Consider the following 14,465-nt stretch of genomic DNA (forward strand, 5'->3'; position numbering starts at 1 on the left):
TATATATTATATCAATTTTGGGCCACTTTCGAGTGCTAGCGTATGTCATAAATAATACGAGCAATGTTGCTTTCGAAGGAGTCAATAATTATTGTTCCTGTTCCATCAGCATAGCATAGGAAATAATACATTGGTGTCAAATCGCTCGACCTCGGAGGCCAATTGACAAGTCCATTTTTCGAAACGATATTTAGGTACATTCCTTCGAGATATTGGCTATATTGCATCACTTAGAGAGTATGTGGTATGAAATCTATCCAGAGTTTGGCGGATGGCTTGTTTAGATGGACGACGTAAAAATCACGAAGTCGTATAGACGACTTATAGAAGTTGCGCGAATTGACAACTGACTTTCAAAGTGAATTTTTAGCGTTGTTCAAGTGTGACTTTTTTCATTATGGTTTGCCTGAATATACTGATCAAAAATGAGCGCAGGATCACAGCGCGGTTTGACAGTTCATTAGTTCTTGCTAAGCAAAAAAATACACCCTACATTTATAATTTTACAGAATTATTTAAAATAATAAATATTAAAAAAAAAGTGTAGGTACCCAAATTATTTTTCGATTCACAATTAATATTGCTGTGTGTGACAATCAATTTATCAACTCCTTTAAAAGCTTAGAGGGAACAGTGAGTATATTAATACATGAACGTATTATTGTAATAATTAATAATATAATAAACAGTGTTAATAACTTGTTTTTGTTTTTATGAAAACAATATACATATGACATTTTTTGAATATTCACATTAATAATTTATAGATAAAATATTTTCAATAAGTCATATTATTATGAACATAATATAATATATTTTGGATTTTTTTAATGTACATCATTTTAAGGATAGTATGTATGCTGTACATTATTTTTCTAATATCATGTCATTACTGGTAGAGAACATCTTTGCCATTAACATTCTTGTGTTCATTGTTAGGAGAACCTTCTTCAGAAGCAGACGTCGGACTCCGATCACTCACCTATAACGTTTGTAATAATTTTATAATCAATGTAAATGTTTTTATATTTTAAATGGAGATTCTCCAAATTCACAGTATTAGATAGCGAGTAATGAAAACCATATTTGTTATATGAAAATCATAAGAGAAACCAAAATAATCCCTTCAGCTTTCAACCTTTTTCATATGTGTACATTGCCAAAACCAAAGTTCAAGTATTTCTATCCCCCATGATCCACAAAAAAAAAATAGAAAACAAAGACTCCACTTAACTAAATTACTGTCACATATTGTTATTTTGTTTCTAATAAAAAAAAATAATACGTAAGCCTCCGATGTCACGAAAATGAAATTTGACAGGAGAGACAAATACTGCTGTAGAAGCACAAAGCGAATGGAGGTTTCTGAATAACAGGTGGCGGAGGATTGTTATCACCGAGTGTTTGGAATAGCTCATATTATGTATCCACTACATAAATCGGAGGCTTCTATAATTGATAAAATTTAAATTAAAATAAAATAATCAGGGTTATATGAAAGTATATAGTCTAATTAATATAATTAAAAGGGGAATTTTAAAAAAACCATTTGGACAAAATTTTCAGCAGCTCATAAACACCAACTTAGACCCCTACAAACCAACCGCCCCCACCACACGACCTGGTTTTAATAACGACTCCCTATATTTGAGTGTAAAGAATCAGCATTTTTTTAGGTCTGAAAATGTCTCAGGAGATACCTAAGACTGAGGTCACCACTCTCTTAAGTGTGCAACTCAGCCCATGGGAAAGAGGGGCATGGTGAACTAACGAACATTAATGATTCTAGTTAATAAATATATAGAACAAATAACAAAGTTTAAACAATACGGACCATCAAAGATCTTCACGTCCGCAATAAGACGCTGCAATTTTTTTAAACGCAACAAAATTGGCTTTGTGTCCACCTCGGAGCACATTCTTGGACGTTCCCGGACAGGTGACCCCGTGACAGGTCCAAGCAGCTTAACAACTAAATATTACGAAAATAACACGATGGAAGAGTAACACACTATGACAAAGAAACTAACATTTAGGAGGTAGTCGGCCTCATACAATGCGATGGAGGAAGTTTGATTTAAGTTTTATTAAGATTAAATTTGAGTATAAAATATCGGGCTTTGCAAATTCTCGCGGATGGAACATGTTCGGTAACCACTGTTTTATAGATTAACAACAGCTTGCTTTATCCAAAAGATGTGAAGATTAAACGAGTTCCTCGATTATTGGTCGTTAGCCATTCACAGATTCAGCACCGGATTTAAAGAGGAATAACAAATTTAAGGCGCACCAATTAACAATTTACTAAATCCATACGTATGTGTAATTTTTAACAAATCTTCATTGTTTTATAATACATTTTGCTTTGTTTCTCAAAATTATTTTATCAATAGAGCAAACTAACCGACATTGGAATAAATAATTTTTGATTTGTAATAATCTCCAAAAGTACCTTTCGTCTTGATATTATTATTATTTGAAGGTATACGGGAACATTCTCAAAGTTATTCGAACATTTGATAAGAAACTTATAGTAATGTTGATATCCCATCTTCTAATAGTTCGTAGGTACATGATATTAGTCAAAAATCTAAAATAAATTATTAAGTTAAAAAATAAAATTATATTGAAGTTAAATATTTGGTTTAAAAAAATGTTAAGTAAGTATAGTATAATAATTATAGTATAATAATAATAATTTAAAATAGTAAATAATGAAATAAACTATTATTAACTATTTGAGGTCCACTTGAAATAATTCAAGATTGTACAAACTCATTCACTTACTAACGAATTTCGTGGATTTCGTCATATTATATTATTGTCATGTTTAGTGCCAATTTTTAGGATTTGGTATCTTGTTAGTAGGTATTTCATGCCCAATATTAAAATAAAAATAATCGTCGTAGTAAAATGTTTTATTTATATGTCATTCGTCAATTTGATTGCAGATGATTTATAACTAATACAATAAATATAAATGAAGGTTTCGTATCCAAAGGTAACATTACTAATTAGACTAAATAATTACTAATGATTATTAGTCTAGTGCACAAACGATGTTTTAGCAAGGCATTTCAACATTACCTGTAATCCAGTATTTAGCATATTCGTGATACTGTCGATGTCCAAGGTGGAGTCCTGCGCGGAAACTTTTTTCATGGCCGACAAAACAATACAAAGATCTCCTCTTAGTTCGCTCGCAACAGCTGTAATCTTCTGTGCGTTGCTTAACACCTCGACGCTTTGGGTGTATGGATTATAGCGCACTCCGAACGGACGTTGGATACAGTCAGCAAAAGCTCTGAAAAGAAATTTATATATTAAAAAGTGCGTATCGTAGTGTATTATATATATAGTGTAGTGATCACACATGAGTAGAGTTGGGTATATCCCGAGAAAATCTCAATCTCGAGATTCGGGATTTCCCTAAATGATTAAATTTTGAATTCTCGAGATTCGGTATTTCAAGAAAAGAATTCTCGAATAATTCTCGAGACATCGAGAAAATTTTAAAAAATCTGTAAAAAAATCCTAAAATCAGTGTAAAAACAGACATATTCCAAGAGAATGTGTCTGTTTTTACACTGGTAGAACACACAAGTAGAAAAACAAACAAATAGAAGTAGGAAAACAAAAATAATTCAAAACATTACTAATTAATGCGCTCATTTTGAGTCGACGTTGGCTTAATTATTGTGTTGGACTAAAATCACATGATCGCAGACTCGCACACACTCGAAATCAAATTTTGTTAATTTATTTCAATTGAAAAAATCGTTTTTTTTTTTCAATTAATATTGATAATAAAGAAATCCCGAATTTGCTAAAAATTTCAATTCTTGAGATTCGGGATGGAAAATCCCGAAAATCCCGTCGGGAAATTCCCGAAACCCAACTCTACACACGAGTGAAATGATTTTTTTTTTCGTTTTACTCTCCAATTTCTGACAGTTACACAATCGTTAATTAATTGCATGATACATAATTCCATCACTAGTTTGGGATGCAAGATGCAAGTCGTCCGCATTGCAGATTCATAGATTAATATTAAATGAACCGCACATTCAAAATCGTCTTGACTGCAACAAGGCCATAAATTGACAGCAATGTTGCAACTAACTTCCACACAGACAGCAGGGATCATGACGGGGTAGTAACGCGACAGTGATGTCACGAAACTACGCGAAACGAATGACCATGGAATTGAGAAATAATGTAAACTGAAATACCTAACGGGTGTGGAGTAACAGGAAACCGATCTCGAGTGTGGAAAAATATTGGATAAACTTTATCACGTGTCAAGAGTATACTTGTCCTTCTTTCTGACAACTGGTCTTGGTTTATGTACTGACGCTCATTCGATATTGGCGTATTTGACGGTTGCAACACACTATTGCACATCTACAATGAATGGTTATTTTTCTTAGGACACTCACACATTCAAAACCCTGCGTCAAAATATAGTGTATTAACGGCCCACGTGCTCGTCGTAGGTCGACGACGACGAGAGAATAATAGTATATTATGCTGTTCTCTATTAATTATTATCAGGGAATAAAATGAAAAAATGGGCTTCTGGGAAGAATGTATAATTCTGGAGTATGGATAAATATAGGATAAACAAAAAATGTGTTTAATAATTTATGTTATTTTCAATATTGATATAATATTCATCATAATAACTATTAAAGTTTGTTAACTAAACGAAATGCGCATACCTAACATATCATTAATATTCGCGAGGCTTTGTATATATCTTTTAAGACCAAAACTGACTTCAAAGTCTTCGTCTATGGCAGGGGTCGCAGTTTGTCAAGTGAGAAGAGCCAAATTGTAGGAAACGGGATAACAAAGGTACCAGAGAGCCGCATATATGTAATATAAATAGGTATGTACATAGATACGGATTTTTAGGAGGGGAAATTTAATTTTTTTTATAAAACAAAATAATTATAACGGTTTCCATGCATCGCTTTCGATAGCTTTACTATATATCTGGCAAATTATAACTATACCTATTTTTAATTGAATACACGATTGTAAATTTTCATCCGTTATTCTGCTTCTAAGTTTATTTTTTATTTGGTTCATAGATGAGAAAGTTTGTTCGCATTAAAGATTGTGAGAATACCAAAAGCTAGCATTTTTAACGCGTCAAATGTTTCAGGCAAACTATTTCATGTATCAAATATTATTGATAGCTGTCCGCTTGTGCTGAGAAATCAAATTGGATTTCTCTCCTTCGAGTTCTTCCAAGCGGCTGGTTAGATCTGTGAATTTGTTGCTCCACAGTTCCTTGATTTTTAAATCTATTATCTGCATCTAGAGTGAACCAGAATATGAGTAGAGTAAAGAGTGGTAGAGAGTATGCCGTACGAGTCTAAGTTTGTTCGGCGGCTCTATCTTATAAAAGTTATAAGGCTGCTTGAGATGAGGTGAAATTGGAGGTTATGTATGAAGAGCCGCATAAGGCTCGCGAGCCGCTTCTGCCGACCCCTGGTCTATACGCTAGTATACGCTATATAACTTTGCACTCAAGTTCTAGAATGAAAATGATGTAATGTATTCTAAAAATATTTCTATAAAATCTTTTTTTACATAAGTACTATATATTTATTTAATTATTACTACATAATATATTATTACTAGTGAATATCATTTGATCTAATTTTATGCGAGGTAATTAGGTAATCTAACTGACTGTCACATTTGTATAGGTCTGTTTTATGAGTGTTACCAATGCAACCATATTAAAAATGTTCTGGAAAAATTTTCATGTATTGTTTTAAAATCAATTGCCCCCTTTATTACAATTATAATCCAATACAAATTAACGTTCGAGGCACCTTAACTAGATGTCACTGCAATTATAATAATTATAATATATTAATAAAAAAATCTATAAACCGATGTTATAATTACAGTTATTATTAATTAAACAATGGTAAGTATACACATTTTTATAATACATTCCATTTTACCTCAATCGGACTTTCTTTATATTTTTTGTATTAATAAGGCCAATAGTTAAAATCTGTCACAATTAAGCATGGCAGTCGTAGCATAGTGATAATGCACAGGGCGCGATACCCAAGAGACATAGGTTCGATTCTTGCCGGGTGTCTTACTTTTTTCGAAAAAGATTTTTTCTATTGGCTATATTTTCTCATGAGTGTTTTCAGAATTATGCATGTTCTTTATTATTGTTTAACACTAATAGGTACTATTATTGATAATAGGGTGTTAGAATATTATTAGGTAGTATTTACAGTGGTCCTCTTACCGCATTTTGTCTTTGGCTTCCTCAAAGGAGTCTGTGTAGAAATAGGCATCCTGATAAGACGTGATGATGCACTCTTGGTGACAGGTGACCTCCGGATCGAACCGTTTGATCTTCAATGGTGTGCTCAGTGCATGCCGAAGTTCTGCCACGGAAGACAATAATCCAGCGCCATATACCCTGAAGGTACCATCAGGCTGGCGACATAATCCGAACTCCACCGTGAAGAAGTACAGCTTGAAAGAATAAGATTGTCTTTACCACCAATGCATTATGATAATAAATAATATAAAACTCCTAAGTGTCGTTCAGGTGTGTATTTGCGACTGCAGATAAACATGGAATGGGAATCAATGGCTTGTAGTCCATACATGCTGTAGAATAGTAGATATATAGCAGTGGCAAAGGGTGGAGGAACCTGTGTTGATCCGACATAAATAGTGTACACTAGACTTTGTCAGTCATACTTATTTGTTTTCATTGAATTAAACCCTGCTTTAAGCAAATCATAATAGATAAAATATACCTATTCGTTTATCTACAGCATATTTAAAATTATGCCATTAAATCATAGATCCTGAATTTAGATATTTTATAGATTATTTTTTATCGATCGCGAGTTCAGCTTAAATAATTTTGAATTAAATTTCATGTAGTTAGTTTTATGTCTCCATTATTATATTATTGATGTATTAGCGGCATACCGTAGCAAGTTTTTCAATGTCTTCGTCAGATGCTCCGAGAGAAGCAAGTCCGAGCTCTTGAGAAAACTGAGCGAAGCTGGGATTTGCCAATAAAGGCATGTGCCCCAAAAGTTCGTGGCAGCAGTCCCTGTAATTTAAATATGTAATTAGGTATTTTCAATGTGTTCAAATGATAGGTACTGAAATAATTCTACGGTGGTACCACGGACACGGCAATGTCGATTCGTAGTTATATTGGATGTCTAGAGGCCATCCATGGACTGAAACCGTATGCGGTATAGAACCGTGTGCCATACTAAAACTTATGACTCTTGTTCATGAAAATAGTTCAAGTTCAACAAATCATAAGTTTAGTATGGCAAACGTTTCTAAGCCGCATACGGTTTCAGTCCATGGAAGGCCTCCTAATGTTTGCAACAACAATGCCTGTTTCAATGATAGAAAAAAATAACAACACAACTGTGAATCGATTTTACCATATTTTTGTGTCACTGTAGAATGATTACATTGTGACCAATCTTTATTAAAAGTCAATAATCAATTAAAATATAATATTCTAAGCTAATGGATTTAAGTTTTGTACCATTACATTTGAGTCGTTTTGGCACTATGTGCACTCACCAAAAGGTAAATACACACTGACAACGAATAAAGTTATATAATAAATGAATACAATAAAGTATGTAAAACCTTTATCACCTACCTATTACGTCAACTATCACAATAAAAAATGTAAAAAACAAATTATGAATAGTTGAAACGTTTGTAAAAAACCGTTGAAATTAAGCGGAATTGAAATTACACATAAATTCATTATCTACTACATTGTTTATAACATTTTTCGGCTATCTTGCAACAATCGACATTTATCGCCGAAGGTTATTTCAATTTTATTGAAACCCACTCTCAGAACTTGTATAATAATTCACTTTCTTTTCATTATTTATACCATCACATAGAATGTATTACCACCCTACTACTGACTACCCTTATCTGACCCTACATGATGTTACTGGTTAGGTTAGGTTACTGTCGTAATAAATTATATATGATAAGAATTATACAACTTTACACTTAGAGAATATGTAATGTACCGCCCTCTCCCCCGTTTCATATTATACCCACGGCATATTCAAATGTAAATCCGATCCTGTATGCATAGTCTGATTTCTCTAAAACGGGAGTCATTTACAACCAGTGACATCCCTAGACGAAATACCGCCCATAGGCAATGCCATAATAACGCCTTATTTTTCGTGTCGTTTCTGGTCACCATGGGTGTCGAAGGGCAACGAAAGTAAACTAGACATCGCGAATCCGACAAAAAAAATATGTTAATTAATACATTTTGTTTCCAGCCAGTGATTATGGAAAGATATTTTCTTTATTAGGTACTAAGTAAGCTACGCTATTTCTATATATACCAAATGATTATCCTCGATTTGCCGCACTTCGAGCAACTGCCGCTCCCAAGCGACGCTCAATCTGAATACCTCTACGGGACGTCACTGTCCGAACGAATGAATAGCATGGATTTATAGCAGGTGGAACAGCAAAATCTTTCCGATCGTATTTATCAGGAATGTGTTTGTTCCCATCTAGGTATAATTCTATTGCCTATAATTATGTAGCTTCAAGCGGTTTCAATTCAAATTTTACCTTGCCTTCGCCATAACAATAAGTAATACGGTCAAACGTAACAAATAGCTTTCGTAATAATTTTATGGCATAAACAGCGCTCGAAATGGAAAAGTCTACGAACCGGAGCGCTCGAAAATTTTCTGAGGATATAAACAAGGTTATCAAATTTTATGTGTATTTTATAAACATAAGTGTGCTTGATTTTTTGTTATATCTATGGCATATCTAGCTCAGACGGTCAAATTATTTTGTCCGTGAGACGGAGCGATAACTTTGCAGATTTCACGAACCGGAACGGCGCTCCGGTGCGTTCCGGTCCATTTCGAGCCCTGGGCATAAAGTAATAAAAGAATAATCTAAAAACCTACTAATTTCAAAAAAAGATGGATTATTTCAAAAGCTGAAAGATTATTTTTGGACATAAGAATACAATACATATTATGAAACAAATGCACCATCGGAACCTCAAAAGTCACGCTGGATAAAAGAGCTAACAACACATTCATTATTTTGTTTTTTCGTAAAATAATAATATGGGAACAGTAAAAAGACTAAATCAATATAAAAAAAACTCCAAGCGAAGCTGGGTACAAATGCTAGATAAAATAAATTTAAACTAAGTCGAATATTAAGATTTTTTGGCTCAGGATGGAAAAAAATGAAGGAAAAGAGTGGAAAAAGTGGTATGACATTGATAAAATTTCTTACGGCTCTGGCGTGTAGAAGGGATCCGATGAATGGCGGATGTATTGCGTGCAGTGGAAAACCCTGAAGGCTAGCCCGGACATGAAGTCCCTCGGGGACAAATATCCTGCTACAGGCCGCAGCTGGAACCCTGTCTTACGCTTCAGAAAAGCGCTCACATCTTCAAGCTATTGACACAACGTATAACACATCTATTAATATCGACTAAAAATAATAGTTTATTATGACTGCCGTTTGTAATTTACCCTCCAACGCATATATCGTTATGATATAGTATAGGTCAGTGGTTCCCAAAGTTGACTAGGCTCCGACCCATCTAACAAAAAATTCCAATCTTGGGACCCACCTCTTAGCTGTCTCAGAGAAAAGAGGGCATAAATATTGGTAATGCACAGATTCCCTAGTGGGGAGTCGTGGAACTACTTAATGCTGTCTTATTTGTTCTAATTGAAATTTAAAAAAATATTTTTTATAAGTGTTACCAATATGAATGAAAGACTGTTGAAATAAGAAACACAACTATTACTTAAATACCTACACCTGCAAGGTTTTTTTACAAAGTTATTTCAATGGGAAGGATGTATTTGTTTCTTATTTTTCTTCATTACAGTTTAAGCATCAACTTCAACTTTAGTTACTTTTAATAGCAGCAGTGAGTTTGATATATCCAATTTATTTCGGTATTTAGTTTTAATGTTAACCATAGCCGAAAATCCGACCTCACATAGATATGAGGTAGTAAAGAGGAGGAGGACTTTCATAGCTTCATCGAACAGGCAAGGATAATTATCAGCAACTGAGAGCCAGAATTTCGTTAAATGTTTACGATTAAAACTATTTTTCAGTGACGTATCTTTTGATAAATCAATGAGTTCTTCACTTGTTTTTGTTGACATATTAGTTAGTAAGTCGTTTTGAAATGGGTTGCAAATCCAACGCAACGAATCAAACTTTTTCATCTCTTCCCCAAAATAGTCGTCAAAGTTATTTATTAACAGTGATAAATGACTGGAAATTTCAGACAGTACGTTTATCTTAGGCTGCACTTGGTTTTCAATAATAAAATTTTCAAGTGTTTCAAAACAATCATACATGCCATTCTAAATACAACTTTTCCACAACATAAGCTTTTTCATGAACGCTCGAATTTTATCGTGAACTGCAAAAATGTCTGATCCGTTTGATCCTTGCGAATACAAATAAGTTCGATTAATTTCAAAAAAATATCCGCCAAATAAGTGAGCTTGAGAATGAATTCTTCGTCCAGTAGATGCTTATGTGCTGAATGAAATATCAAATTTATCACTTCCTATTTTTTTAAATTCATGTATACAGTGGCGAGGGCCCACTCAATATTCGCTCGCGACCCACTGGTGGTTCGCGACCCATAGTTTGGGAAACCATGGTATAGGTAGTTTGCGGAGTATTGTAACTGCACTCACGTGATGGAGTAAAGAATTTGATGCTTGAATATCGGCGAGTCTATCCACCAACTCAGATTCTCGTGATACGGTCGAATTGGAGTTGCTGTAACCAACTGTCAACAACCAACCAACTGTCGACCATACAAAATCATCTTGACACAGTTATAAATCAAAACGACTGGCAATTTTGTAACCCTCTTTCGCGAATGTAGGCGGGACCATGACGGGTAAGTGACGTCACGCGGCTAGCCGAAACAAATGACTGATAGAGACAAGCAGCATCTGCGCAGGCGCCGATGCAATATTTTGATATTCTACCTGCGGCGCATGTTCAGTGAAATTTGTTACATGCGACGAGCAGATTTTTCTTCTACCGAAAATGTAGCACCGATAAACACTATGTGTGGTTGTACATCAAGGTACTTAAGTTATGAGTCTTGGTCTATGGAAACTATAAACAACGTCAATTATTTATGTTGAGTTAGCCCGGTCGCACATAGAAATATGATTTTGTTGCACTTCACAAAATACATGTCATACTTTAAAGTTCCCACCACCACCTGTCATATATGCACAGCCATGGATATGCACGGCCGCTTTCCATGACGCTTTAAACGTGTCTGAAAGAAGTGATTTAAGTACTCATTCCGTCCCGAGACGGAGCCTCACGGGACTGATGCTGCAATCATGCACCGTAGTGCTTAAAGAAGAAAGTTAAGAAAGATTTTTTTCTGTTTTTTGGACTGGCTCTGCTGTCCGCTGACGTTAAGCGCCCTGTGTACCCGCATACTGAGTGTCACGAATTGAAATGGATGAGTCTACAGAGGAGTCGGGACTATCCCGCTCCCCATACGACGCTGCAAATTTCTCGAATGCCGCAAAGTTGGCCTCGGTTGCTATAAGATCTCCATGTCCAATTGGGTCCGTGTGAGAACGGACCCTGGCAAACAGCTCCGCTCGTTCGAGTTCCATAAGCGGGCAATCCCAGAGGATGTGTTCAACACCTTGGTGGTCATGCCCGCAGGTACAACCCGGCCTATTTCCTATCAAGCCAAACTCGTGGAGTCAGGCGGCGAAGTTGCCATGGCCGGTGAGGAACTCGCTAATCTATGCAACATAGCATTGGTGGGCGGCTCTCGTGGTGAAGTTGGTAAGGCGCTCGCCTTCCACCCGAGAGTTCCTGGGTTCGATTCCCGGTCGTGACAAAAACATTTAAGTGTTTTTCTCAAAGCCTGGGTGTTTGTGATTGTTCAAAATTACTAACAACAACCACCTTGTACGAAAAAGCAAGGACATGGTTATTAATAATTAAAAAAAAAAAAAAAAAAAACATAGCATTGGTGCGATATTTTTAGTAGAAAAAACATTAGCTTGTCGCATATAACAAATTTATATACTTGATATGGTCCGCACGAAGAATAGCAGAATGTTGTATCGGTGAATGGGCAGATGCTGATTTTTCATTATTTGCGGTTAGCCACGTCACGTCATTGTCCCAGCTCACGGAAGAGTGTTGTAACATTGCCGACGGTTTTGATTTATGACGATGTCATAAATGATTTTAGTCAAGATGATTTTATACGAGCAACCGGGATTAAATTTGATTTAACGCAGATTCAACCATGCTCATCCGGATCAGAAACTCATTTGAAATATTATCAGGTACTATAGCAGCGCTCGAAATGGAAAAGTTTACAAACCGGAGCGCTCGACAAATTTTCTGAAGATATTTACATAGTCATCAAATCGTATGTGTATTTTATAAAAATTAATGTGTCAGATTTTCTATTCTATGGCCTATCTAGCTCAGACGGTCAAAATATTTTTTCCACGAGACGGAGCGATAATTTTACGATTTTCACGAGCCGGAACGGCGCTCCGGTGCGTTCCGTTCCATTTCGAGCCCTGTATTATAGTCAGAACCTGTCTATTTTTACTAGTCCACTGACTCGATATTATGTAGACCTAAAATTAATGTAGGCAGTTTGGTTTTTCGACTTGATTCAAATTATTAGCGAGTCTGTTTAATAGCAGTGGTAATGATACCATAGTTTCCCTTAAAAAGAAGAGGGGTTTCAGACTAATCACATGATATTATTCAAATATTGATTGCAGAAATACATGTTTACCTGTGGAAGATGATCCTCTCTGTACCCGCAGTACTTGACGAGCTGTGGCCAATTCTCCAAATACTCAGGACACGCATGGATCGCGTAAAGTTTATGAAGCTCTCGGAAAACAATTCCCCTAGAAAAAAGCAAGCCCAATTAGTACTCTCGTGGCTATGTGAAAACAACGTGTACAGTTCACTGGAAAAGAAGGAAGGAATCAAATTTTATATACCATAATATTTTAATTTGTCGAATTGTCTTTTGGTAAAATTGACTCTATTGGCTTATTTATGTTACTGTCGCATCACGTAATTTTCTTCTTCGAATCCAGCATTTATTTATTTTACACAATTATTTAATTTCTGGCAATACGATTATAAATAAATCCGGGATTATATACGCAATTTCAAGTTAATTTACGGTCCATTTAACACAGTAAAAATCGATGATAATAAGAAAAAAGATAACCCAGAAAGAGTGTGCTCCTATACTGAAAATTCATCAAAAAAAGTGCATACATATTTTGTATGAAACTCGACTTGAATGGGGTTGCCGGAACGGAACCCAGTCTATCCGAACCAAATGTTATAAACTGAAATTCTAATATTTACTCTGACGTTGAAATAAGTTATATTGTATTTATAATTCCTTAAATTGGGTAATCTAATTGGAAAATTATTATATTTTTAATGATTTTAAAATACGTACAAATTACCGCTCGGTGATTTCACAGAATGCGGAGCATATCATCTGGTCTCAATACTGTTATTTGTTAAATAAAATTATTGTTAACTGTTATTTGGATAAATATAATGTATACGTAGTATCAGCCGTACATGTTAATTTATAGATTTCAGGCACGTGTCGTAAATTCATGTTTTAATCTATTTTATCCTATTTTTATTTTTCTGACATCCTGAAAAATAATTTATTATAATAATTAATAGTATTTATAATTCACACAATGGATGTACTTACGTAGATTTTTTTTCTTTCACAATTTTTTACTTTTTTGTTTGATTCCTTTTACATGATATAATTAATTCTATTTTTGTCTCTAAAAGTATCACCGAAAAGGAAATCTTAAGTTTATATTGAATATAATGTTGTATTTATATTATATTATTGTGTCGTTGCTATTATTAAAACAAAAAAATGTGTAATTTTGTGAGAAAATTAATGGTGAAAAGGTCATGCGTGTCATTATAAAACTTTCATTTCTTCCACACTTAGTTTGCCGGTATTCGAACCCAAAAGAAAATAACGATATTGCCTCAATTTATTGAAAAGCATATCCGCCAGATACTGTCGATAAACTTATCTGACTTGGCAAAAAATCTTTTTACTTTCTTGCTTGTAGCAAACTTCCCGTGGCAGGTATTTCAATAAAATAAATACTTACTAATCAATACATCGAATCGAAATAATAGGCAACATTTATTATGTAAACCAGTGTTATTAAAAAATGACGATTTATTAAATTACCTTAATTATTTAAACATTTATATCGTCAATACTCCTACGGTATGAGTTTTCATTATTATTGCAACTGATTTTATTTATTTTTTAAACCAATTTTATACAAAATTTTGGAATA

The 14,465-nt window shown here is 34.4% G+C and overlaps 1 protein-coding gene across 1 annotated transcript in view; it reads right to left on the minus strand.

Annotated features, from left to right (window-relative positions):
• Positions 1-793: 793 nt before the first annotated feature.
• Trhn (tryptophan hydroxylase) overlaps positions 794-14,465 on the minus strand; it is a 35,829-nt gene continuing 22,157 nt past the window's right edge. The window contains exons 5-10 of the mRNA XM_085940027.1: positions 12,887-13,004; positions 9,337-9,500; positions 6,988-7,114; positions 6,287-6,519; positions 3,088-3,304; positions 794-982 (exon numbers count right to left, since the gene is read on the minus strand). Coding sequence (XP_085796153.1) covers positions 890-982; positions 3,088-3,304; positions 6,287-6,519; positions 6,988-7,114; positions 9,337-9,500; positions 12,887-13,004 — 952 coding nt within the window. The 3' untranslated portion in view covers positions 794-889. The remainder of the gene's footprint in view (positions 983-3,087; positions 3,305-6,286; positions 6,520-6,987; positions 7,115-9,336; positions 9,501-12,886; positions 13,005-14,465) is intronic.

This window comes from Rhyacophila brunnea, unplaced genomic scaffold, assembly GCF_057557595.1.
Source record: "Rhyacophila brunnea isolate RB1 unplaced genomic scaffold, BYU_Rbru_1.0 scaffold_1, whole genome shotgun sequence".
Lineage (NCBI taxonomy): Eukaryota > Metazoa > Arthropoda > Insecta > Trichoptera > Rhyacophilidae > Rhyacophila > Rhyacophila brunnea.